At 38.3% G+C, this 27,775-nt stretch overlaps 1 protein-coding gene and 1 long non-coding RNA gene across 5 annotated transcripts in view; one reads left to right on the top strand and one right to left on the bottom strand.

The window, feature by feature from the left end:
- The window catches only part of SLC12A6 (solute carrier family 12 member 6), an 88,409-nt gene that overhangs the window by 12,278 nt on the left and 48,356 nt on the right, over positions 1–27,775 (bottom strand). For all 4 annotated transcript variants that reach the window (XM_025473347.3, XM_025473349.3, XM_025473348.3 and 1 more), the window contains 13 exons: positions 17,223–17,320; positions 15,184–15,315; positions 12,825–12,971; positions 11,464–11,518; positions 10,158–10,288; positions 9,014–9,255; positions 7,708–7,922; positions 6,768–6,926; positions 6,492–6,590; positions 6,227–6,284; positions 2,592–2,766; positions 2,157–2,275; positions 853–951 (listed from right to left, as the gene is read on the bottom strand). In XM_025473347.3, the coding sequence (XP_025329132.3) occupies positions 853–951; positions 2,157–2,275; positions 2,592–2,766; positions 6,227–6,284; positions 6,492–6,590; positions 6,768–6,926; positions 7,708–7,922; positions 9,014–9,255; positions 10,158–10,288; positions 11,464–11,518; positions 12,825–12,971; positions 15,184–15,315; positions 17,223–17,320 (1,729 nt within the window). The remainder of the gene's footprint in view (positions 1–852; positions 952–2,156; positions 2,276–2,591; positions 2,767–6,226; positions 6,285–6,491; positions 6,591–6,767; positions 6,927–7,707; positions 7,923–9,013; positions 9,256–10,157; positions 10,289–11,463; positions 11,519–12,824; positions 12,972–15,183; positions 15,316–17,222; positions 17,321–27,775) is intronic.
- The window catches only part of LOC125754032 (uncharacterized), a 55,497-nt gene that overhangs the window by 2,046 nt on the left and 25,676 nt on the right, over positions 1–27,775 (top strand). The window contains exon 2 of the long non-coding RNA XR_007407269.1: positions 13,487–13,641. This is a non-coding gene — a long non-coding RNA (uncharacterized LOC125754032). The remainder of the gene's footprint in view (positions 1–13,486; positions 13,642–27,775) is intronic.

The following is a 27,775-nucleotide window of genomic DNA, read 5'->3' as shown; positions in this document are numbered from 1 at the left end:
AAAGAGGATTAGAGGTGATAAAATCAGTGAGGATCCAAATTTTTGCCACTTTATAAAGCTCACACTACTGCTCATCATTGGAAAGTGAAGCCAGGAAAGGGTCAAGGAGAAAGTTAGCAAAGAGGAATGTAGCAACAGGACATACTAAGGAACCTTTAGCTATGATAGAAAAGAAATGAGGAGATAGGATGGCAGCTAAAAGCTTGATGACCCCCTTAGGACTGGGGAGACTTGAAAGCAGCAGCAGCAAATGCAGCAAAGTTTCACGGAGAGCTTTACTACGTCCCTGGCACTGTGCTGAGCACTTCAGATCATCTCAAAGAAATCCCATGAGACAGGTAATACTATCAGTCCATTTTACAAATGAATAAAATTAGATTTTATGTGGTTATGTGCTTTGTTAAAAGTTACAAAGCTAGGAAATAGTAGAGCAGACACTGAGCTAAGGTCATCTGACCCCATAGCTCACACTCTTACCTGCTAAATGAAACTTAAGAAGACAGTTTGAGAATGAAAACTGATGAGGATAAAGACAGAAAATTGATGAAATTCAGTGCTTAGCTAAGAGAGAAATGGGAAAATAGATATGCAAAGGGTAGGTTGGTTTAACCTGGAAAAATGCAGCAGGCTGGAAATATTTATTTCATAGTTTTGATCTTTATTCTAAGTGGGTGTTATAAATTATAAAGTGACCTATGAAAAAACACATAAGATGGTGGAAATTCAGGGAATCACTGGATGTTGAAATAGGCAGTATGGAATGGCTGGCCAAGAAAAACTGTGTTGACCACCCAGACTCTCCTCGTTTTCTAGTTAAAACGTGGGGAAGAAGAAGAAAAAGGGCAGACTTACCAGTGGTAGTAGCGGAACCGAGGTCTCCAGTTGGGTGTTCGAAGTAATGTTTGCAGAGCACATGCCAAGTTCACAAAGAGGTAACACATGAGGAAAAACCTGGTGGAATCAAAGAAGTTAAGAGGCACTGTAAAATGACTCTCCCAAGGGCTATTTTAAATAGACCTTGTTGTATTTAAGCCTCTGGTGCAGCCCACTAGCCTTTGATTCAGACTAGGATGCAGAGAAACTTAACTTCTCCCCACACCTTGCTCCTTCTCCTATGTTCTCTCTCAGCGAAAAACACAACTACTCTTTATCTAGTTGTTCTTGGGATAATCCCAGTTTCCTCTTTGTTACTCATCCTTGTTCCAAATTGACTTATCAAGTCCTATGGATTCTACCCATTCACAAATTTTTAAACTTTTCCCCTCCTTTCCATCTCTATTACTATATTACCTTACTTCAGGATCTCATTTTTTCCTTGCTGGATTAAATAAGCTTCCAGTTGGCATTCCCAGCTCAATTTTAGCCTCCTTCTCACTTACCTTTTATACCAGATTACTCTAAAACATAAATATGATCATTCCATTCTCAAAGGATCACTCGCTACCACCAGGTAAAAGTTCTAGGTCTTTTGTGACCTGGTTCTACCTAAGTCTCTGCCTGGCTACCCCCGAACAGGCACCCTCCCATCAAAGCCAAACTACTTTCAATTCTCAGATGTGCTGCATCGTTTCATTCCTCAATTCCTTTACCCACATTCAGTGTCTGGGACTTCTCACTCTTTTGTTGATTGGTAAATAATGTCCTCCTTCAAGATGCAAGTGTCTCTTTATCCAGAGAACCTTTCCCGAGTCTCAGTCCACTTAGGTGCCTCCCCTTAGAGCTTTCACGGTAGCATTCACCTTTACCACAGTTCTCATCACACTGCACAAGGACCACTAATCTCTTTATCATCGGTTCCTTAGGGTTGTGTTATTCATCTTTATATTCCTAACATGCTGCCCAGTGCCAGGTAGATATTAAGTCATCACTATGTCAGTTGAAGGATCAAAGCTAACAGCAGCGGTGAAAGCTATAACCAATTGATAATGAATCAGAAATGAAGGCAAAGAACTTCTGAAGCTATACAGGTAGGAAGAAACCATAAAATTATAAAAGTCAGCCTTACTTGAAACTTCTTTGGAATATGTATTATTTAGGTGAAGTTACACCTGTACTTGGCTTACTCTGTTATCACTACTATTATATGCCTGAGGGAAATTAACGTGTAGTACATATCACAAAAGCAAGAAACAGTGAAGAGAAGAACTGGCTCTTACATAGAAAGAATTGGGGCCACAAGGTCCAGGGAGGCGATAAGAATCCCCAGCTCTGCAATGGCAGCAGTTAGAAGTAAAGCCCAGGTAGGTTCCCCATTGGCTTTGCTGTGACCAAAAACCTGTACAGAGAAGGGATATATTAGTCACAGGTGTGTGGGGAGTGTCTGAGTCAATGCTCCCCTCGCTGCTACAGTTTCAGACACAGCACAGGATACAACTGTGCTGTTAAATACCTCTACCCCGCTTACATATAAACTCTTCCCTCATAGGGAAGGTCTTGTACTAAAAATCCACCTGTCTTCACATTATATGATCTGGTAATTCCTTTTTTTTTTTTTTTTTTCCTGATCTGGTAATTCCTAAGCCTATGAAGACCACACTGTTTCTCCTAAAATCTGAGAAAAAGGCAATAAGGTATGGGAGAGGGTCACTCACCCTCAGGAAGGGTATGATGTTATCCTTTGCTATAGCCTGTAGCAGCCTTGGTGCACCCGTGAGGCTCTGAAGTCCAGCCCCACATGTGGAGAAGAAGGAGCCAATAACGATCACCCATGGTGATGGCCAAGATAAGGTACCCACCACCAGATTACCTTTCACAGCATCCCCAAACCTGGGAAAGGAATGAGAGTGGGGAAATTTAACTACAGATTAAGAAAACTAGAGAAACATTCACCTAATTTTTTCTATTTATAATTTTTAGAGAATTAAAATTAAGACAGACATGAATAGTAACATAAAGGTAAGCAGATTTGATCAAAAGACATTGTTAATCTATATTAAGAAAAAATAACTTGTAGGACCAAGAGAATAAAGCCAAGCTTCAATTAAGGCTTTTGCCCTCAAAATATCGTGTTCTTTACAGAAAAATTGGAAAAAAAATATATAAAAAGGAGGGAGGAAATCCATATAGTAGCTGGCAGCATTTAGCATGCTTTGCACATTTTAGTCTATTTACTATGTTTTTTTAAAACCTAGATGAGATCACACTACCCCTATAATTCCATATTCTTTTTAACTTAGAAGCATTTTTCTGTCATGAAAAATTCTTCATGAATAAAAAATTTAATGGCTTTAGTAACATTGCATCATTTATATAATCCATTCTTCTAGCGTCGATTTTGTACTGTGAAAAATACTGTGATTAACATCTTTTTTTTTTTTTTTAATTCTATTTAAGAGAAAGTGTGTATGAGTGAGGTGGGGGGTTGAAAGGAGAAGCAGACTCCCTGCTGAGCGGGGAGCCTGACTTGGGGCTCCATCACAGGAGCCTGACATCATGACCTGAGCTGAAGGCAGACGTCTGAATGACCCACGCAGGAGCAGTGCTCCTGTGATCAGCATCCTTAACACACATATCTATATTCATACTTCAGATTTTTTTCTTTATGGCATATTCCTAAGAGGCAATAGCTGCAATAAAAATCATCTATATATATATATATATATATATATATATATATATACATATATATATATATTTTTTTTTTAAGATTTACTTACTTGACAGAGAGAGAGAGAGAGAGAGAGAGCGCGCGCGCAAGCGAGCGCACAAGCAAGGGGAGCAGCAGGCAGGGGAGAGGCAGGGCGAGAAACAGGCTCCCAGCTGAGCAGGGAGCCCAAAGTGGGGCTCACTCCCAGAACCCTGGGATCACAACCTGAGCTGAAGGCAGACGTTTAACCAACTAAGCCACCTAGGTGCCCAAAAGGATCCATGTCTTAAAATATTTCAAAATCACTACCAAACTGCTTTCCATAAAGGTCATAATAAATTTTATTTTCACTGGAAGTATATGAAGGTTTAAGTCTTAGAGCACATATATATTTCACACCAGCTTCGAGTATTAAAAACTTAAAAGTCAATGCTAATTTGATGAGTAAAACATGGCATCTCATTAATTATTTATGGTTTTAACCATTTTTATTATCACGCACAAAAACCCCACGTATATTCCAATAAATTTTCACAAAACATCCACACAGCTACTCTCTAGTCAAGAAATAGAACACTTCCATCACCCAAAAGTCTTATATACCCACTTGCTATCACTAGTCCTTTTGTACCCCCATCTTTTTAATGCTATGTAGTTTTACCTATTTCTAAACTTTTTTTTTTTTTTAAGATTGTATTTAAGACAGAGAAAGAGAGCGAGCAAGCCTGTGTGAGGTGGGAGAGGGGCAGAAGCAGGCTCCTTGCTGAGCAGGTAGCCTGATGTGGGTGGGGCTCCATCCCAGGACCTGAGCCCAAGCCAGCTGCTTAACTGACTGAGCCACCCAGGCACCCTTTGTTTTTAAACTTTAAATAAATGAAACACAGTATGTGTGTTTTGTGTTTGGTTTCTTTCACTCAACAATGTGAAATTCATCCTTTTTCTTTTTATAGCTGTGGTTCGTTTATTTTCATTGCTCTATGGCTTTTCAATGCATGAATACATAATTTATCCATTCCACTACTGATGAACATTTGGACTATATCCATATTTGACTATTAATAATAACACTGCTGTGAGAATTGTTGTGTATTATTCTTAATGCACACGTGCATGCATTTCTGTTGGATCTACCTAGCACTGGAACTGCTAGGTCATGAGGTACGTGAATGCTCAACTTTAGAAGATAATTACCAACAGTCTTCCAAAGGGCTATTGTAGCTTACACTGTGAATACTTTTTATATAAGGGTGTAATTTACCAAAGCTCTATACACCCATGTATTTTCAGCGACAATAGTATAGTCATAGTAAGCCATGCTACTTATTCTTTTTTTGTCAACAGTATGTATATATAGCATCTACTGGGGATTCCGTCCTAAAAAAATTAAATCTAGTCAGGGAGAGTGATACGAAAAGCTACAATGTAGTAAGTGCAATACTGTACTGGCTGAACGAGGGGGGATGTGTGTGGTTATCTCTGCTGGGTGAGTGTAGGAAAGCTCACAGGACAGAAGATCCTTAGAGGGTCTTAGAGGCTCAGTGTGTCTGCTGGGTGGGAGTTACCCACTCTGAACAAAGCAAACTGCACAAACAGATGCATGTCTGCCTATTTAACTTCTAGTTATGGCTGGAGCAGAGGGAGTTTATGAGGGAATGAATGATGGGAGAGGACATGAGAAAAAGGTACACAGGGCCAGACCAAAGTGATGGGTTTCAAGGGGCTTTGGCAGGCTGTGAAGCAGGAAGGTTTGTATGATCTAATTCTGTGTTGTACAGAAATCACTCTGGGGGCAGCATGAAAGAAGGACTGGAAGGTGGTAAAACTGAAAGGGAGATAATTACAATAATCTTGGCCAAAGATCCCCAAGGCCTGTGCAAATGGATAGGTATAAAGAATAGTGGAAAGACGAAAAAGGATGAACTTCACAGTGTTGAATGAAAGAAACCAAACACAAAACACATACACTTTCATCATTAAAATGAACGGTGGAAATTCCAGGACTTAGGGACCAACTAGATGAGGGAACTGGTGGAGAAAGTCTAGGATGGCACCCATGTTTCTGTTTTGAGAAAGGGTAAATGGTGAGGCTAGTAACTCCCCCAGATGGGGAAAATGGGAACAAATCTGGCAAGTTTAGGGGAAAGATTTTTCTAGGAATCTCTTAGAAAAACATATTTTTTGCTCATAGGTGAAAGGAAAGGATAAATACCCAGCAGCCTTCATGAATGAAATGAAGAAAGTTCAAGATTTTATTTAGGATGCTAGATAGATACATACTTCCCTGTCTCATAGAGGAGAAGCTAGAGACACCTGAAAGTTTTTGTTTTTTTAACCCTCTCTCTTTCACTTTTCGTCTTAGTTTCCAAACAGCTCTTAATGTACGGAAGCCTTTGTTATGCAGACAGATTCACTACTTTACTGAATGCTATACTCATTGCATCTCACCTATTTAGAATAATACAACTGGCATTTATTATTCACTAAACATTTTGGGAACCATATACATATATTTCCTAATTGTTAGTCATGACATATACCTCAGTTGGGTTTTGAATTTGTGTCTTGGGGCAATGTGGAATGATCAGATACAACGGAAGGCACACCACACACATAAATGTTACAAAGAAATCAACTACTTACTTGTCTCTAAGAACAACACCTTCAATACAGGCACCAAAAAGGACAACATTGCTTAAATCTACCATACTGAGAGTCAAGGAACTGGCCTCTAACCCTCTGAGATACAAAGCTGTCAGTAAAATGAGTTGCTAAACTCTTTTCTGAATTTTAGAGATGAGGTGAGTAGATTTTCTGGTGAAAAGTGAGCTGGTAAAGCAGGTATTTTTACCACCAGGATAAAAATACTGATCACCCTCATTCCACAGATGTGCCATGAAAAGGATACAGACAAAGGAGGTGGTCAGGATAGCAAGTATAGTGCCAATGGGAATAGACTTCTGAGCATCCTTCAGATCTCCAGATCTATTTGATCCAGCCATGATACCTTTAGAGAAGGAAAAAAGAAGGTAATAACTTCTTAGTTCTGGATACTTTGATATTCATACTGATACCAAAGACTCAAAGCAAGTCTGAAAAGCCTGAGAATATAATTTTGTCTCCTAAGAAAAATCACTCCCTGGGTTTCATAATTTCTAAAATAGACAACAGCCCTTCTGCTTACCTGTGACAGAGGGAAAGAAGATCCCCACAAGAAGGGTAAAAGAGGTGGTGATGTCAACAAGGACATACTCGTGGTTTAAGTTGCCCAAGACATCAGAAGATCTGGCTGAGGACTTTTCAATTATTTCTCCCTTTGGTAGGTAATTACTCCAAAGATTCTCTGCAGTGGGAAGAAAAAAGCATATAAGCAACAGAAGTTTGTAAAGAAGATAATTAGGTAATTTTCTGTCTAAACAATATTCTAAATCATATTCCTCATTTATATACTTTTTAAAGGTATGTTTGTTCCTGCACGAGCACATACGTATCACACGATAAAGAACACATAAATAAAAACCAAATGCTCTTTCTCATCTGATTCAAATGTAATATGACAAAATGATTTGGTACATACAAATGCAGTTAAATTTATTAATGCAAATTAGTATAATTTAAGCAGATTAAAGATGAATGCCCTGCAAAGCCTATTTTTTAAAATTTCTAACATGTTAGTGTAAACTTGCTTACATGCAAAGACATCTGTGGACCAAACATTTAAGACAGAAATCGCTTAAGCAAAGAGTTTCAGAAATTGGGCTGAGTGAGGAAAACACACATGTGGGTGTGGTGACACTGAAAGTGCCATTCTGGCTGTCACGGTGGGGAGAACACTGGCAGTTCTACAGGATAGTTTATCATTTTATCCTACTTCAAAAAGTTATTTGCTTAACTCTGCTTCAAAAGGAGGGAAATTTTAGCAGAAAGCACTGCAAGGGAGTCCTGAAAAAGTGTAAGTTCACTAACAGAAAAGCAGAAGATGCTGAATCAAGAGCTGTGTGGTGAGCTTAGGGAGGGAAGTGATACTGTGGCAGTGAGATGTCATGGATAATAGGAGAGTCTAAGGTTGAAAAGCCTGTTTTCCTGAGAAAATTAAAAACTTGTTCAAAAGCTTCCTAACTCACCTGTAATGACACCACTAGCCAATCCAGGAATGCCCTGGATTGAAGTGACATTATTGTGAACAAAATATTCGTCACAGGTAGCATTGAAAAACTGACTGGAGTTACAGAAGAAGCCCCATAATTTTGAAGGTACTGTCATGTTGTTAATTTCCTTGGTTTTGGAGCAAGTATCAATGTGTCTTGATGAAAGGGTGCGGTTACCCAGCATGCAGACCCTAAGTGAAAGCAAATCAAAGAAAAACAAAGAAAAATGAAGCAAGAAGAAAACATTTTAAAAAGAAGATAGGTTAGAATTAGGTTAATAATGGAAAAACAAAACAAAACCACCTCATCTCTAAGAGGATGCAAAAGGAACTAATATTTATTGACTCATTCTGTAAATGGAGGCTTATTTACATTTTCTGCAGTTTAATCCTGATAGTCACCTCAGAAAATACGCATTAGTATTTCTATGTTGTGGGTGGAGGAACTGAGGTTTAGGGAGACTAAGTAGTCTGCCCGAGTCATACCAGAAGTAGGTGGTAATGACAGAATTCAAACTGAAGAATTTGATTGTATTTATGGGATCCCTGGGTGGCTCAGTGGTTGAGCATCTCTGCCTTTGGCTCAGGGTGGGATCCTGGAGTTACAGGATCAAGTCCCACATTGGGCTCCCTGCATAGAGCCTGCTTCTCCCTCGGCTTGTGTCTCTGCCCCTCTCTCTCTGTGTCTCTCATGAATAAATAGGTAAAATCTTTAAAAAAACAAAACAAAAAACTTCAATGTACCACACACGTATGATATATAATCTAATGTCTACATAGAGGTATACATGCCAACAGTGTGACATTTAGTTCTCTTTATGACTAGAAAGTATACTATGGTATTAACAACAGATTAAAAAGTTTAATTAATTACAAATATTTAGGTAGGAGTTCAGGTGTCTTTGACTCTCCTCATATTCTATTAATAACAGGAAGCCAACATTTAAGTACTTTACAAGGCTTGCTGGTAATAACTATACTACCTGTAAAGCTCTTCATGAATAATAGTTCAAATAAGCACAATCATTCATTATAAGGAAGTTTTGAGAAAAACCTAGTATCTATACCCAAATGATGGTTACAGCTGCCAGTTCTATGCTTGGGACATAAGAATGAGGATCAACACTCTCCCAGGAAGCTGGGAGGCTTCCTTCCTCAATGCTAACTGAGCTTATCCATGAGTGAAATCTCAGGGAGAGTGTGAAATTGTACCTGAAGTGATTGTATCACCAGATACTATTGATGACTACCCAATAATAATGGCCAGGCAGTGAGATACGTACGGGAAGTGTGGAGGTGCAAAAGAAGACTTGATGGCTCCAGCATAGATGGCCAAGATGGATACAATGACACAGGCCAGGAAAAGTGAGGCAAACTTGTTCACATAGCGTACACCGATGAACACCACCAATACCATGAGAACCAAGAAGGCTGTGCCATAGATGCGCATGTTATTTAGCATGGCTGCTGACTCCTTGAGTGCATCTTCACTACGAAAGATGGCAGCTCGGGGGACAATATATACCTGTTAAGCAAAAGAAGTAGAAAATGAGATCACTTCAAAGTCATCAAGTAAAAGGGCTGTTGTGGTTTGCATCTGTTTTCCAAAGGAAAGCAAAGACAGAAAATGAGTGGAGACTTAACCTAATTTCTACAGAAATTGGGTATCATTTCTTTTTTTTAAAGTCTATATGCTATTCTGAATACCTACATTTCCAAATGGAAATAGCAAAAAAAGCATTAATAATTTATTCAAAGTGTCATATAAAATAATTACAATGATTATCTTGAGTCCTACACCTCATTATTCCTACTTACATAGGACTATTTTAAATTCAGTAAAAAAAAAAAAAGACATTCTAGTGAATAAAGAAATGAAAAGCATTTTATTTCATTGAGTTGAAGATATCAAAAAAGATTTTTAAGAAAAACCTTTTACTTTTTCCCTATTAGTACAAATCTTGCCTCAATACTAACTTCTTGGGGTTGCCTGCTTGGCTCAGTTAAGTGTCTACCTTCAGCTCAGATTATGATCTCAGGGTCCTGGGAGTGAGCCCTGCATTGGGTTCCATACTCAGTGGGAGCCTGCTTCTCCCTCTCCCTCTCCCCCTCCCCCTGCTTGAGTTCACTCTCTGTCATAAAATAAAAAAAAATAAAATAAATAAAATAAAATAAAATAAGTGGTAGGATGAAGTGGTAGGATGAAGTGGTAGGGTGTTGGTGAATGGGTGTAAGGGAAGCAGCAGGCAGGTAAAGGATACTCACTATCTTTCTGACTTATATTCACAATAGGATGTCAGTTAACAGGTTAACAATCACATGACTGATTCTGTAGTGGATCTCTCAGAAGTTTTGCTATCAAACAACAAAAGATATCCAAATCTCTATCTTCTCTACACCATTGACCACACTTAAGCTATTACTCACCAGAAAAATTTCAATGGCACCCAGGATATACATGGCTGCTGCAAATGTGGTACCGAGATAAAAGCAGAGGCCAACAGCCCCACCAAACTCTGGGCCCAGTGCCCGGGAAATCATAAAGTATGAGCCTCCAGCTAAAAGACAAAATAGAATGTAAGCAGGAAAAAGAAAGTACATCAGTAAGAAGAATGTAAACAAGTCATAAATAAGAAGGATAAATGTTTCAAGTTTTTCAAAACTCTGAATGTGATAAAAAGTAGATTTGTTAACGGGAAGTGAAAGATAAAACCTTTACGGTGGAAGATCTTACTAACTCAATAAAATATATTCTAACTAAAAGAAGCTAGGAATGTGATACAAATTAAGGATTCCAGTTTAGAACATAAGAGTTTTTCCTATTTGAATTGACGTATAGTTGACATAATAAAGGTTGTATTAGTTCAAGTGTACAACATAGTGATTTGACGATTCTGTATACTACGCACAGCACAGGAAGCGCAATTACCGTCTTTACCACACACAATTACAATATTACCGAATGTCTTCCCTACGCTGTACTTTTCATCCCCATGACTTATTTATGAATAGAGGTTTGTACCTCTTATTCCTTCTCACCTATTTTAACCATTCCCCAATTCCTCTCCTCTCTGGCAACCATCAGTTTGTTTTCGACATTTATGAGTCTGTTTTCCTGTTTGTTTATTTATTTATTTTTTGGATTTCATGTATAAGTAAAATCATATAGTATCTTTCTCTGACAGTTCACTTGCATAAAGTGGATCTCTAGGTCCACCTGTATCATCACAAATGGCAAGATTTTGTTCTCTTTTATGATTAAGTAATATTCTGATGAGTGTGTGTGTGCGTGTCCTTCCCCATCTTCTGTATTTATTTATCTACTGATGGCACTTAGGGTTTCTTCTATAACTTTGTTATTGTAAATAATGCAGCAAAAAAACAGAGGGGCTCATATAAGGTTTTGAACTACTGTTTTCATTTTCTTTAGGAAAATACTCAGCAGTGAAATTACTAGATTGTATAGATTTCTATTTTTAATTTTTTGAAGTACTTCCATACTGTTTTCCAAAGTGGCTGCACCAGTTCATATTACCATCAACAGTGAAGAGGGTTCTCCTAGTTTAGAACATAGATTTTTAAAGAAAGTATTTATTCTCAAGTTACATAGTATGAACAGCAGACCAACAGATTAAATAGTATTCTATTCCTGGGAAGTTTGCACCTCTGACTTTATAGCATACATACACAATAGTCACTGACAATCCCTGAAATCCAATCTTAGCCTACTGACCTGGCACCACTCCATTAGTGGCAATGGCACTCATGGAGATAGCAGTCAACAGTGTCTGTAAAGGAAGTGAGAGGAGAAGACTGTTACTGTATTCTGTACTATTTAAAGTGCCTCACAGCACTTTTTGAAAAATTAGCTCTTCTTATTTTTATGGAGTTGGCCACCATACCTAAGAGTGTGGAAATGAAATGATGGTGGTTCAACTCACTGTACTAGTCACATTACTGCGATCTTGAGTGTTCTGTTAAAATGCTTCTATAACATAATCAGTAGGTTAGGTGCTAGTAGGAACCACTGATCTCACCCTGGTCTCCTAGTTAGCTTGGAAAACAGACTGGAAACTAAGGACTAGTTACAATTAGAAGAACAATATTAAGGAAGGAGGGGAGTCACTGAAGACTTCTGAACAAATAAAAACTGTATTTTGACAACACTGCCTGGTAGTAGCAGAGTACAGAATGGACTGCAGACAGGGAGCAGGTGAAGGCAGAGTGACTTGTTACTAGGTTATTATAGTTCAGTGAAAAGTAAGGGCTATAGGGCAAGTATAGGAATATTAAGAAGGGTTGTATATAAAAGAGGTCAGAGGGAGACTTGATTGACCTTGGTAGCTGAATAGATGTGAGGTTATCAAGGAGCCAAACATGGCCCTGAAGTTTTAAGACTAAGAAACAGGTAGTACTGTTAATTTTAAGTTATTAATGATACAACTATGTTTGGTTACTCTGCTTTATAAAGCACTCAGCTGGGCATAATGCACAAGGAGGGTATAATAATGATAGTAATAAAAGAGGTCAGCAGTTGAATAAAAAATAATTTTTATTAACTTATAAAAAAATTGATAGATGTGGCTGGGATATGTGGGTAAGAGGAGTTTAAACTCCAGTAAGATCAGAATGTTCTCAGTACAGTGGGGAGAAGACCTGGAAACTACATCTGAATTTCTAGGGAAGGGGTAACAGATCTGGCTTCAAAACAAAACAAATACCCCTCACCCCAAAAAAATAATCAGTTTTGTTCCTCAATACCATACTGGTGTAGTACATCATTTTCTAACTTTGGTGCTATCAAACTCAAATGATTTGGATTCTGAATTCTGTGAATCAAGGACTATACTTCCACTTCCTTTAAAAGTCTTCCTTTTTAATATCTAGTATATATTATGCATATACATAAGAAGCGAAGAACAGACACTAAATAACTGAAAATCCTTCAGATGTTAATATCAAAATAATCTCTCCTGTTGAGATCATGAGTCTTTCCCTACTACTCTTTGTTTTATTCTCAAACAGGTTCATTGCAAATAATCTTGAGCTCTTGCAATGTTCCAGGTGACCTCTAGGAGCCAAATAGGGACTTACACAGCAACAGCAGATAAGGACAATTGCAAAGGCCTGAAGAACTCCAGCCGTGCCCACAACCCACGTAAGGCGCAGAAACAAGATCACTCCAAAAATATTTTGTAGGCATGGGAGGTAGACACCCATGAAAGTTCCCATTTGAGGGGTCTGAAAAGAAATATGTTGACAAAAGAAAAATTATATAGTCATCTAGAAGAGATGATTTTATCCCTTCACTTGTATATAAAAACTTGTTCCCTAATTACCATATTATTTACAAAAGAGGTAATTAGTATAACCAATATCTTAAAAGAGGCACATATAAAATCTCCATCTTATAAACATTGATCACCATACTTTTTAATGTTCATAGAGCTCTACATTTTCACTTTACGTAGGTCCCCATATTTTTTTTCCCCATATCATTATTTTTAATGTTCAACGTTTATGAGGGCCAGGGCTTTCTCCCCAACTCAAGTTTATAAATTTTCAATTGGTTTGTGAGGCCAATAGGGATACTTCTTGTCTAATTTGGTTTCTGGGAAGATTTCATTCAGGTCAATGGTCATCTGATCAAATGGAATTATGTTCTTCATTTTCTCTAGCTTTTTCATATTCTTCAATCCTGGCCTTTGAGAGAGACAAAAACTCAGCACAGCTTTTCACATCTTCTTTTTCCTCAGCATCCACCTGGACAGTGTATTTATCCTCTAGCACAGGAACCTTCAGGGCATTAAATTTCTCAAAGTCATCTACCAAGCCAGCCTTTGCCACAATGGCCTTGTAATAAGCCCAGTCGACAGCAGGTGGTTTCTCACGAAGAGTAGCCAACCTGGAGGTAAGCATCTCATTCCAGGATTTCAGGGAGTTGGCAATGGCCTTTTGGTTTCGAGGTATGATCTCCCAAAAGCTACCCAGTCAGTGGTTTTTAGAGCAAGTTTTCGCCCAGCCATCTTGAGATACTTCACCGACCCCAGTGGCCCACAGTCCACAGCGGTCCCCATATGTTTTTACATGGGCATTTTACCACAAACTTTTAAGTGTACCCGCAACAATTAAAATGTTCTTGTTTGGGACGCCTGGGTGGCTCAGTGGTTGGGCATCTGCCTTGGCTCAGTACATGATCCCGGGGTCCTGGGATCGAGTCCCACGTCGAGCTCCCTGCACAGGGTCTGCTTCTCCCTTTGCCTGTGTCTCTGCCTATGTGTTTTTCATGAATGAAAAAACAAATCTTTAAAAAATAGTAATAATAAATAAATAAAATGTTCTGTTCTTGAAGCTATTAGCTTTCCCTTCTCTTGAAGATTTTATTTTTGGGCAGCCCCAGTGGCTTAGCAGTTTAGCGCTGCCTTCAGCCCAGGGCGTGATCCTGGAGACCCGGGATCGAGTCCCACGTCAGGCTCCTTACACGGAGCCTGCTTCTCCCTCTGGCTGTCTCTGCCTCTCTCTCCTGTGTCTCTCATGAATAAATAAATAAAATCTTAAAAAAAAAAGATTTTATTTTTAAATAATCTCTCTAATGAGGGGCTCAAACTCACAATAGTACATGAGTACAAGAGTCGCATGCTCCACCAACAGAGTCAGCCATGGGCCCCTAGCTTTCCCTTTTCATTTAAAAATTGAATAATGATTTGATAGAATTCCTTCAGAATTTGGCATAATCCTTCATGGTAGCTGGTAAATGCATTTGGCAAAATGAAGATCTGAGGGTCACTTTATTCCTGAAGAACCAGAAAGCTAACTTGTAATAGTGTTCCATATTTTGAGAAAAACTGAAATTTAGTATTTGAAAAACCCAATCACTTCACAACAGAGACGGCACCAGTGGACAGGTGTGGACACTCTTCTTCCGAAATGCCACTCCATCTGCCTGGAATGCTCTTCTCCTAACTGGGTGGCCCATGTCTCTCACTGGTTAGGTCTCTGCTTAAATATGGCCCTGTCAGCGAGGGCTTCCCTGACCAATCTCTCGACCCCTCCTCTGCTCTGGCTCTCTTGCTGGCCAGTTTCAGTGTCTTTACCCTGCCTTTTGAAGTTAACACACAATGTTACATTAGTTCCTGGTGTACAACAAAATGATTCCATGTCAAGTCTTTGCATATGTTATGCCATGTTCATCACCTATCCCTGCTTATATTTTTTGTTAGAGTGCTGTCAACACGTAATATTCAGTTTAACAACGATCTCCTCATACTAGACTTCAGACTGCATGAGAGCAGCACACTACATGTGTTTCTGCTATGACCCCCACTGCCCAGAACAGCGCCTGGCATGTATCAAGCATTCAACAGTTACTGAGCATAGAGTGATACCCTGGATACTTCCTCCTTTCTTATATATGGGACTCTTTTTATTTATCCTTGTTATTTGAAAGCCTCACCTTGGTGGGCTTCTTTTTCCCTTCAGTAATGTTTTCTGCCTCCTCATGCTCTTTTGCTCCTTGTGTCAGATTAGTATAATTGGCCATACGGTTGAGGAGAGAAGATACCTTTGGTCTGGTGTCCATTTCTTCCTAAAAAACCAGAAACATGGAAGAAATGAGTAATAAAGAACACTGGAAATAAGCATCAAAGTGACCTCTGTACCAGAAAATTACAAATCAAATGAGAAAATACTTCACAGGTAAATATTTTAAGAAAATTTATAAATGAGGCTTTATTCTCCTCCCACATTAAAATGTACACTTAATCAGGGCTACATAAATCCTTATAAAATTCTCAAGTGAAAAGCTTTATCATTCTAATGGCTTAACTTTACATTAAAAGCAAAATCACACTGGCCCCTTTAGACAGCTGTATCCTTGTAAAAAACATTGATAATATTACCTTTAACTACAGTGCCTCTTTCTTTAGGCCACTAACATTCTTAAGACCTGAGCTAAGATCAAGAGTCAAATGCTTGAACCAAATGAACCACCCAAGTGCCCTTAAGCTACTAACATTCTAATAACATCTATGGCTATTATTTATTACACCAAGCACAGGAAGCTCAATAAAAAACTTCTGTGACTGAACTAAATATTCACCTCTGATATTTTCTTGAAGAAAGCTGAAAGAAGATATCATTTAAAAAGTAGATGCACTGAGGTGTGCCTGGGTGGTTCGAGTCATGATCCCAGGGTTCTGGGCTCAAGTCCCCGAGTCCAGCTCCCTGCTTGGTGGGGAGCCTGCTTCTCCCTCTCCATCTGCCACTGTCCCTGCTTGTGCATGCTCTCTCTCTCAAATAATTAAATCTTTTTTTTTTTTTTTTAAGATTTTATTTATTTGACAGAGAGAGAGAGAGAGAGAGAGAAAGAACACAAACAGGAAGAACAGCAGAGGGAGATGGGAAAGCAGGCTCCCTAATGAGCAGGGAGCCCAATGCAGGGCTCTGTCCCCAGGATCCTGGGATCATGACCTGAGTTGAAGGCAGAGGCTCAACCAACTGAGCCACCAAATAAAATCTTTAAAAAATAAAAATAAAATAAAAAATAGATACACTGAGAGAACTGGCACTCACATGCATCAATGTCCAAAGCCAGACACAAAGTAGTCTTGGACTAAAGCAGGCTCCTTTCAACAACCTGACTATAGACCCCATCAGAGTCCCTATGGTCTCAGTTAAGACATATAGGCTCTCAGGGTGCCTGGTGGCTCAGTAGGTTAAGCACGTGCCTTTGGCTCAGGTCATGATCCTGGGGTCATGGGATCAAGTCCTGCATTGGACTCTGTTCAGTGGGAAGCCTGTTTGTCCCTCTCCCTCTATCTCCCTGCCCTTTTGTGCTCTCTCTCAAATAAATAAATAATTAAAAAAAAAAAAAACATAGGCCCTCTTAATCTGGCAGCCGACTTCCTACACTGATTTTCGATTAGTAGTTATAAGATAAATGATAGTCTTCCCAAGCACAGAGTTGAAAAATACTCTATTTTATACTTCATAGATAATTCCAATTCAAATATTTAAATCCTAGCTAAATTCAGCAGCAAGGTTCTCCATATGCCTGTGATGTCAACATTCATCCTCAATCATAGAAATCTGATTTAGGGCAGCCCAGGTGGCTCAGTGGTTTAGTGCTGCCTTCTGCCCAGGGCATGGTCCTGGGGACCTGGGATCCAGTCCCGCGTCGGGCTCCCTGCATGGAGCCTGCTTCTCCCTCTGGCCTGTGTCTCTGCCTCTCTTTCTCTGTGTCTCTCATGAATAAATAAATAAAATCTTAAAAAAAAAAAAAAAAGAAATCTGATTTAATGGCTACTTATTCGTGATAATTAAGTTATACAGAATAAATCAACTACAATGACAAATTATAGTAAGTATTATATTTTAACAAATAGTTCTTAAAATTATCCAGCCTGTACTGCTTTAAAACTAAATGGGATAGAAAACAGTTATCTTGAAATCTCTGTTCCTGAAATCTCCATCCTAGTTTTCTCCTATTTTTACCTCAAAGAGTGCCAAGTTTCTATCAAAATATTCATCTCCTTCTTCATAATTGGAATTATTGAGATAAGCATTTCGAGCTTTCTTATTATGCCCATCATCTGGAAAAAAATAAATCAAATTAGTTTCTCATTGGTATTAAAATATCAGCACAAAATAACTTCATGTTGCCTCTGTATTAACAGAATCCATTTTCATATTCATATTTTAATCTTAAAGTGGGAGAACTCAATGAGCCATGCTTAGAGAATGTGGCTCACTCTAGAACAGGAACAAAAATAAATCTCTAACAGGTAAATAATATGAAGGCTTAACAGCATGAAGACCTCTGGAAACACTATTTTTTTTTTTTAGGATTCTAGCCTATAAAGACCCTACTCTTAAAGTCACCCAAATCTAGAATAAAATTTTTAAGAAGTACTTATTGAGCTCTTAGTGTGTTGCTTTAGACTTTATATACTACTGCTATTGATAATGGCAGTAAGACCCTCTACCTCCATCCAGGTATGTCCAACTGTTTATGTGACATTGGGTAAAAAAAAAGAAAAATGACATCAGGTCATGTAACCAAACACTATTTTTGTACAAACCCTTGCCACTTTTTTTTTTTTTTTAATGTTAAAAGAGATACCCTACAAGAATTTGGTGAACCAGCTATGAAGAAAAAAAAAAAAAAGAAAAAGAAAAAGAGACTGGGTTCCCTCAGGCAGTAGAGTCTGTGTGAATACTTCCTTATTAGCTCTGGTTCTTTGCTGTGCCTAAGAATTATATATAATTATAATTGCCTTGCAGGAGAGAAAGAAAATAAAAAATTATTCAAATGTCATTAAGAACACCTCAAGTATTCAAGAAATAGATACTAATATATAAAAGCTACAGAAACTAGGGATCCCTGGGTGGCGCAGTGGTTTGGCGCCTGCCTTTGGCCCAGGGCGTGATCCTGAAGACTCGGGATCGAATCCCACGTAGGGCTCCTGGTGCATGGAGCCTGCTTCTCCCTCTGCCTGTGTCTCTGCCTCTCTCTCTGTGTGTGTGACTATCATTAAAAAAAAAAAAAAAGCTACAGAAACTAATTCAAAGTCTTATAACCTTAAATACAAGTTTGGGAAATAGCCAACAAGCTATCAAAATAACTAGATCTTGTCAAAGGACAGAAGAGCCAACCTGATGGTCTTCATTAGCTAAAAAATGGGTAGATGTGAACACTAAAAATAGCTATTGCATTGAACTGAAATGTAACTATGTGAAATATCCAGTATATTTTGAAAAAACAGTCATCTTTACAGACTAAGGAAATAGCATATCTGAAAAACAATAAAGAGAAAGAATAAGCAATTATCTTGCCTTTCCTGTACCAACCATATTTCAGGATAACTAAAATGTCAAATAAAATTTCTTTATAGAAAAATTCTAGCTAATAAATGTGGAATTTAAGAAATAAAACAAACAAGCATAGGGAAAAAAGGGAGATAAACCAAGAAACAGACTCTTATCAAGTTTTTATTTAAATTCTAGTTAGTTAACATACAGCATAATACTAGTTTCAGGAGAAGTTAGGGATTCATCACTTACATATAACACCCGTGCTCACTGCAACAAGTGCCCTCCTTAGTGCCCACCACTGGTGTACCCCATCCTCCACCCACCTCCCTCTATCAACCCTCAGTTTTGTTCTCTATAGTTCAAAATCTATTTTATGGTTTGCTTCTTCTTTCTTTCCCCTATATTCATCTGCTTTTGCTTCTTAAATTCCACATGTGAATGAAATCATATGGCATTTGTCTTTGACTGGCTTATTTTGCTTAGCATAATACATTTGAGCTCTAGCCACATCATAGCAAATAGTGAAGTGTCATTCTTTTATATGTTGAGTAATATTTAATTGTGTGTATCATCAGTCAGTGGACATTTGGGCTCTTCCTATATAATTTGGCTATGTTGACTATGCTGCTATAAACATTCAGGTGCAAGTGCTCCTTCACATCAGTATTTTTGCATCCTTTGAGTAAATACCTAGTATTGCAACTGCTGGGTCATAGGGTAGCTCTATTTTTAACTTTTTGAGGAACCTCCACACAGTTTTCCAGAGTGGATGTACCACTTTGCATGCCCACCAACAATGTAAGAGGATTCCCCTGTCTCTGCATCCTCACCAACATTGTTTCCTGTGTTGTTAAATTTAAACATTCTGACAGGTGTGATATCACACTGTAGTTTTGATTTGTATTTCCCTGATGATGAATGATGTTGAGAATCTTTTCATGTGTCCGTTAGCCATTTTTATCTCTCTCTTTTTTTAAGCTTTTATTTACTGACGAGAGACACACAGGCAGAGGGAGAAGCAGGCTCCCTGTGGGGAGCCTGATATGGGACTCGATCCCAGGACCCTGAGATCACTCCATGAGCCAAAGGCAGATGCTCACCCATTGAGCCACCCCGGTTGCCCCCATTTATATGTCTCTTAACTATAGAGAACAAATTGATGGTTACCAGAGGGGAGGTGGTTGGCGTGGAATGGGTGAAACAGGTGAAGAGTACACTGTCATGATGAACACTGAGTAATATATAGAATTGTTGAATCACTACACTGTACATCTGAAACTAATGTAACAGTGTAATGTTAACTGGAATTTAAACAGAAAATTTTTAATGCATATGGCATAATATAATTAGGAAAAAAATCACCAATTTTCAATTCCTAATGAAATAATGGATCTAGGCAATCAGCGTCAATATTTGCTAAAACCATTAGATGAAAGGCTGAGACATAACTTTATAATGGATGGATCAGGGTGATCGGGAACTCAATGATCAATTTCAACATCGCTAAAAGTGGACAACACAATCTTCTAATACAATGAAAAAAATACACTGTGCAACCTGGGATGTATTCCTACTAAAAGAATGGAAGCTGAATCTAATCAAGCCTCTAAATCTACCTACCATTTCCCAAAACACAGAGGAGGAAGATGTTAAACATCACCACAATGATGCTGCAATAATCAAATTCAAAATGTGAGAAATTCTACATGACAAATAATCTCACTCAACAAGTAAATGGCATAAACTAAAAAAAGGTGATTTCATAAATTAATACTTGAAATGATGCCTCAACCAAATGTAAGGTGTGAACCTTGTTAGAATCCTGACTCAAATCAAATATAAAAAGACAATTCTGAAACAGAGAAATTTAAACTTTTTCTTAAAAAAAGGTACATAAAATCATGTGATATCAAGAATTTTCTTTAAGATATTCCAGGAAAAAATCAGGTGGAACTTGAAAACAGATTCTTAACATTGTTTAAACTGAGTGATAGGGACGCCTGGGTGGCTCAGCAGTTGAGCATCTGCCTTCAGCCCAGGGTGTGATCCTGGGGTCCTGGGATCAAGTCCCACGTCAGGCTCCCTGCATGGAGCCTGCTTCTCCCTCTGTCTATGTCTGCCTCTCATGAATAAATAAATAAAATCTTTAAAAAAAATAAACTGAGTGATAGTTTCATGGGGGTTCACTATGCTATTCTGCTTTTCTGTACCTTTGGAAATTTCCACAATTTTTAAAAAAAGGAAAATGTAATTATTTTCCTCTAATGATTCCAGAAAATTCTAAAGAGAATGACATAGGTTAAAATTACCACTTTTTTTTAAAAGATTTTATTTATTCATTCATTCATTCAGAGAGAGCGAGAGACACAGGCGGAGGGAGAAGCAGGCTCCATGCAGGAAGCCTGATATGGGACTCGATCCCAGGTCTCCAGGATCACACCCCAGGATGCAGGCGGCGCTAAACCGCTGCGCCACCGGGGCTGCCCTTATCACCACTTTTGAGTAATTCATTTATTCAATTAATTCACCAAGCACTTATTAAGTTCTTATGATGTGCTGGGCACTCTAGGTCCCAGGGATATAGCAGTAGACAAAGCAGTTAAAGTCTTTGTAGACTGTGTGTAGACTGAAGTCACAGAAGACAGAGTTAAATATACACACACACACGTGACTTATGATGTTAGCTAATTTCCACGGTGTAAATACACACACCAATTTTAAACTATTAATGTGAAGTCATTAACATGGTTTTGGAGAGATGCATACACTTGGCTCTCATGAGTTAGTGTAAGCTGGCTGTAGCATACCCTTGGCATAGAAGGGTCAGGAAAAGCCAGCATTTCAAGCTGAGAGAGTAGTAATTTTAAGAGATCCTAAAGCAGAAACAATCTTAATAGATTCATAAAACAGAGTGAGTAACACAGCTGAAACAGAGGAAAGGAGAGAGTATTTAGAAAGATAGAAGAAGCCAGATCAGGTAGTTATTAGCAAATAGTTCTCCAAATCCATTTACTGAGCGGTCCTTGTCCCACTGACCTACACTAGATAATAACAACATAATGGGGTTTGGGGCTGTAGAGAGAGGGATGTGAATGTGCTAATGTTATTTTCTTTATTTGGAAGATATAGACAGCATTTTTAGATTGTATCAATAATACCAATACTTATAATAATGTAAATAAACTTCATTTGTTAAAACATAGGATTAAACAAAACAATGCAGGTATATACTGTTTTAAGAGACATATATGACATGTAAAGGCTGAAAGTAAAAGAAAGAGATCAGGCAAATACTAACCAAAAGAAATCTGATATGGTTTTATTATCACTAGATAAATTTTTTTTTTATCACTAGATAAATTTTTCTTTAAAAGGAAAGCCTTATTATGGATGAAAGGGTAACCACATAACAAAGTTGAATTTACCAAGAAAGTATTTTATTTTGTAATTATTATTACTATTTTTTTTGAGAGAGAGAGAGAAAGACAGAGAAGAGTGAGTGCATGAGGTAGGGAGAGGGGCAGAGGGAAAGGAAGAGGGAGAAATCTTAAGCAGGGCTCCATCTCACGAGCCTGAGATCATGACCTGAGCTGAAATCAAGAGTTAGATGCTTAACCAGCTGAGCACCCTGGCCTCTCAAGAAAGTATTTTAAACATATATCTATGGTTTATAGTTATCTTTCTGCATAGTAAATTACTCTCACATTTAGTAGCTTAAACACACTTTTCATCTTACAGTTTGTATGGCCAGCAATATAGGCATGACTTTGAGCACTCTGCTTCAGTCCTTATGAAGTTCCAATCAAACCTCTGCCGAGACTGTGTGGTCTCATTTGAAGGCCTGGGGAAGATCTACTTCCAAGTTCACTTACATAGTTGTTGGCAAGATTCACTGTCTTTTAGGTTGTTGGTCAGGGGCCCATCTTGGTTCCCTGCTACACGGGCCTTTCCATAGTACAGTTTACAGCATGGCAGCTGGATTCCCTCAAAGCAAGTCATCAAAGAGAACCAGAGAGAGAGTACGAGACAGATGTCATGGTCTTTTTGTAATCTCATTTTGAAAGTAACATTGCTTTGCCATTTTCTGTTAATTAGAAGGAGTCCTTAAGTCCAGCCCTCAAAGGGCAGAGGATTACACAAGAGCATGAATACCAGGAAGAAAGGATCACTTGGAACCAATCTAAGAGGCTGCCTACCACATGCATTTATCCATTTATTCACTTACCCATCCATCCATGACTCAAAAGCTGAGGCAAAAATGGACAAAACTATAGTAAGAAATGATAAATCTACGGTCATACAGGGAAATGTTTAACATATATTTCTCAATAATTATAGATGAAGCAAACAAAATAAGGGTGAAGAGACCCGAATAACACAATGAATAACCTTCACCTAATGGACATAAAGTTCTGCAAACAAAATTAGACAATATACAAAATAGACATACATGGAAAATTCATAAAATTTATCATGTGCTAGATCTTAAAGTCAACAAATTTCAAACAGAGGGAATATAGGCTGTGACTTTGATCTATAGCAAAAGTTGTTAGAATTATGAAAAGATACATTTTTAAATCCTTCCAAGTTTAGAAATTAAATATGCTGTAGAACAACACAAGAATTGAAGTTTAAAATACTTTTAAAAATTAAATGACAATAAAGACATTACCTACTGCAACTTGTAGGATCCACCAAAGTAGCACTTCAAAGAAAAGTTATCGTCTTAAAATTTTACATTAGCAGACTAAAAAGAATAAAAATTATTTGAGCTAAGTACCTATCTTAGCAAGATAGAGCAGAATAAACTCTAAGTAGAAAAGATGACAACTATACAACTGTCCTTTGGTTCAACTGTTTCACTGTCCATTTTCCTGGGTCCTTATGTTTTGGGTAGATCTCCTGTAAACAGTAGATAATGGTATTTTAAAAAAATCTGACAATCTGTCTTTTTAACTGTCAAGTTTAGTCCATCAACTTTAGCAATTTATATGTTTTTATTGGATTCTATCATTTTAAAATTTCTATTTGGTATTTTTTATGATTCATTCTCCTTTTCGCTACTGGGTTTTTTGGCTTATTTTTCCCTTATTCCATTTGTTCTCTCCTTTTGGAGTTTCTACATTCTATATCTATTCTTTCAGTAAATACCTTTGAAATTTTACCACATATTTTACTTAAACTGTTAAGCGAGTTTAAACAACAGTCTGTCATCCTCCCAAACAATAAAAAACTTGAACACTTCAGTTCTCTTTCCTCTGATTCATGTACTACTGTTCTGTCCAATATCTCTAGCAGTTTCTTTTTTAAGATTTTTAAAAGATTTTATTTATTTATTCATGAGAGACACAGAGAGAGGCAGAGACCTAGTCGGAGGGAGAAGCAGGGAGCCTGATTAGGGACTCGATCCTGGGATTCTAGGATCACGCCCTGAGCCAAAGGCAGATGCTCAACTGCTGAGCCACCCAGGTGTCCCTATGATAGCTTTAAAAAAAAAAAAAATATTTGAGACAGAGAGCAGGCACACGAGAGAGGAAGAGTGAGAGAGAGAGGGAGAGAGCGTGAGCACAAGCAGCGGGGAGGAGCAGAGGCAGAGGGAGGAGCAGGCTCCCCACTGAACATAGAGCCCAATATGGGGCTTGATCTCAGGACCCGGAATCAGGACCTGCACTGAAGGCAGATTCTTAACCTACTGAGCCATCCAGGCTCCCCTCTAGTAGCTTATTTTACTACACAAATAAGATACTAAAACTATTTCATAAAGACAACACTGACTTGGGTGAAGTGAAGGCCCATGTTTACCATTTGGGTGAAGTGAAGGTCCATGTTTACCATTTGAGTTGTTCAGTATTTTTGTTACATTTCAGAGTACTAGTCTTCTGCGATCATTTTGCTTTTACTTGAGGTACCTTCTTTAGAATTCCTTTTTAAAGGAGTGTTTCTCAAACTCAGCACATAATAATTTGCTGTGGCAGATGTCCAATGCACTGTAGGCTGTTTAAGAGCATCCCTAGCCATGAGTCACTAGATGCCAGTAGCATCTCCAGCAGCGACAATCAAAATAAACTCCTCAGACATTTCCAAATATCCTCTGGGGGACAAAATTGTCCTCAGTTATAAACCACTAGCTTAAAGCAAGTCTCAAGGTGAAAAATTTTCTTGTCTTTTATTTAGCAACAATTGTATTTTGTCCTTATTACTGAATTTCTTGCTAATAAGCATAACTCTACTCTAGAAAGTGCTTTGTAAACACTTTAAGGCATCATTTGTTATCTGTTTTGTTACTGAGAATTCTGTTGTTCTGCTATTCCCTTGATGATCTGTACTTTCTCTCTGGCTGATTTAAAGATCTTTTCTTAGGTGTTCTGCAGCTTCAGTAAGATGTGTCTAGATGTGGTTTTCCTTTTGTTCTGTTCATAAACCCCTTTTACCTGTTTCTAATCTGTTACCTTTAGTTTCTATATCAACAACTATTTTATTTCTCTTCTACAAGTTCTATTTGTTCTCTCTAAACAGTCTTTCATTCCTTAGTATGTTTACCTAACTGCACCCTTTATTGATTTAAACTTTTAATAGTCTTGTATCTCAGACTCAGGACCATTTCATCCCTCTTGAGGGTTATAGAAGTAGGAGTCCCAGATCCAACATACTACTCTGCTGCTTTACTAGCCTTACAATACTGTTGCTATTAAAGTCTGGCTTCACAACAATCCTGCCCCATGCTGCTGCCTGCTGGTCCAAGCCTTGTCCCAACAGCTCTGGTTCCCCTTCTGCGACCAGGGCACCTCTACATGTGGGGCCTCTGCAGTCTCAAGTTTCAAGTGCAACCATCTTAACTTCCTGACACTTTAGTCCTGGATGTTTCTGGCCCAACTTTTCTTGCTTGGTTTTTTGGGGGGTAGAAGAATATCCCTGGAGACTTTGCCTACATTCATGAGACCAATGATGCCTCCAAGATAGTCTTATCAAGGTCTATGTGTGGTAGTGGAATGTGAGGGTCCCATAGAGCTCCTGGTCAATCATCAAAGATCAAGGCTTTCTAGGCAAAAAAAAAACTCTCAGCAAGAAAAAGCTCTCAGCAGGAGTGGTTAATTGAAAGGCATGGATCAATTCTTGATCTCAGTTTCTTGGCAAGAAATCATGCTGCTTCATAAGGACAGCCTTTAAAAGGGGGGGGGCACCTGGGTGGCTCAGTGGTTTAGCGCCTGCCTCCGGCTCAGGTTGTGACCCCAGGGTCCCAGGATTGAATCCCACACATCAGGCTCCCTGCAGGGAGCCTGCTTCTCCCTCTGCCTGTGTCTCTGCCTCTGTGTGTCTCTCATGAATAAATAAAATCTTAAAAAAAAAAAATAAAAGTACAGCCTTCATTCTTTCTTAAAAATGAAACAAAAAAAAAAAAAAAAAAAGGAGGGGCACCTGGGTGACTTAAATTGGTTAAGAATTAGACACTTAATTTCAGCTTAGGTCATGACCTCAGGTCATGAGATGGAGCCCCGCATTGGGCTCTGTGCTGGGCATGGAGCCTGTTTAAGATCCTCCCTCTCTCCCTCTGCTCCTCTACTAATATTCTTGCTCAATCAATAGTGCAGCCTTTCATAAATCTAGGTCACTACTGTGACCTCAGAACATCTCAAATGGAATGGAAGTTCTAGAGTTTCTGAATAGTAAGTAAGTTTTACTCAGCAGGAACTAAGAACCAAATCCATATCCTAGGGCTGTGTTAGGATTATCCAGAATCCTAAGAGAATTCCTTTGGAGGCATCCACTGAGACTGGCTTCAGTAATGCTAAGAATTAAATAGCCCATCAGATCATTAAGTTGTTTTATTCCCCTCATTTTACTATCCAGATAAAGCTAACATGACTGGGAACTTACTCAACTCAAAACAGATATAAGTGCCATTGATTCTACTACAGATTTCAGATTTCCATTTTTTATGGCATATATATTTTTTTGTAAACAGGAATATGGTTTATCAAATGTTTTGCTCTTTATAAAAACTTTATTGTTGTGGTGCTCTTATCTCTATATTGCTGCTTCTGTAATTTGCCACTTATATTGCAATTTGGAGCTAAGATAAATAAATCTGATTCTTCCCTTAGTCTCCTGATCCTGTCAAATGTCAAATGTCAAATGATCACATGTCTTTGCTGGTCTGAGACAGGCAGAACAAGAGCAGTAAATTTACTTAATTTCCCTTAGCACAGGTTTGAGTCTTAACTATGTGACTGTGTGAACACGAAAGGCTGTCTCAAATGTTATAAATTGTTTTTGATTTTTACAATTTGAGTATTCAATAAGAGGCATACATTATGTTGATTTCTATATCTCTTAAGTCAACAGCTCTTCTTTTCTTTACAATTTATTTGAAGAAACTATGTCATATGTTCAGTAGAGTTTCTGATGTTTTTAAGATTTACTTATTTGAGAGAAACAGAGAGAGCGCGAGCACACAAGCAGAGGTAGGGACAGAGGGAGAGGGAGAAGCAGACTCTCCACTGAGCAAGGGGCATGATGCAGGGCTCCATCCTAGGACCCTGGGATCATGACCTGAGCTGACAGCAGACGCCTAACTGACTGAGCCCCCCAGGAGCCACTAGTTTCTGATATTGATGACAACATCCAATGTGATGCTGCTTAAATGTTGTTCTGCTTTATTTATTTCCTATATATTGCTAATGAGGTCCAGAGGCTGATCCACCTTGAGGATTTTTAGGGGAGAGGTAGGAAAACTTCACAGTAGTATTTTGATCTTCTGTTAGGGGGTATATGTCATCTGATTTGCTTTCTTTTTGAGATACTAACCAACTGTTGGTGATTAATGACTGGATCCAGTAATTTATGAGGGATTACAAAGTGGTGATACTCTTCTATTATTCTTCCTTAATTTACTAGGTGAAATACTTTGATAAAGAAGCATTCCCTCTATAAATAATAGTGAAAGGGAATAGAAGGGAAGGGAGAAGAAATGGGTAAGAAATATCAGAAAGGGAGACAGAACATAAAGACTCCTAACTCTGGGAAATGAACTAAGGGTGGGGGAAGGGGAGGAGGACGGGGGGTGGGGGTGAGTGGGTGATGGGGCACTTGACGGGATGAACACTGGGTGTTATTCTGTATGTTGGTAAATTGAACACCAATAAAAAATTAATTTATTAAAAAAAAGAAACATTCCCTCTAATACACTATTTGGTTACCCATTAGTATAGTAAAGGCAAGATACTTCATTCTTT

The sequence above is a fragment of the Canis lupus genome, chromosome 30 (genome assembly GCF_003254725.2).
Source record: "Canis lupus dingo isolate Sandy chromosome 30, ASM325472v2, whole genome shotgun sequence".
Taxonomy (NCBI): domain Eukaryota; kingdom Metazoa; phylum Chordata; class Mammalia; order Carnivora; family Canidae; genus Canis; species Canis lupus.
The sequence above is the reverse complement of the archived record's forward strand: the minus strand, read 5'-3'. Positions and strand labels throughout refer to the sequence as shown.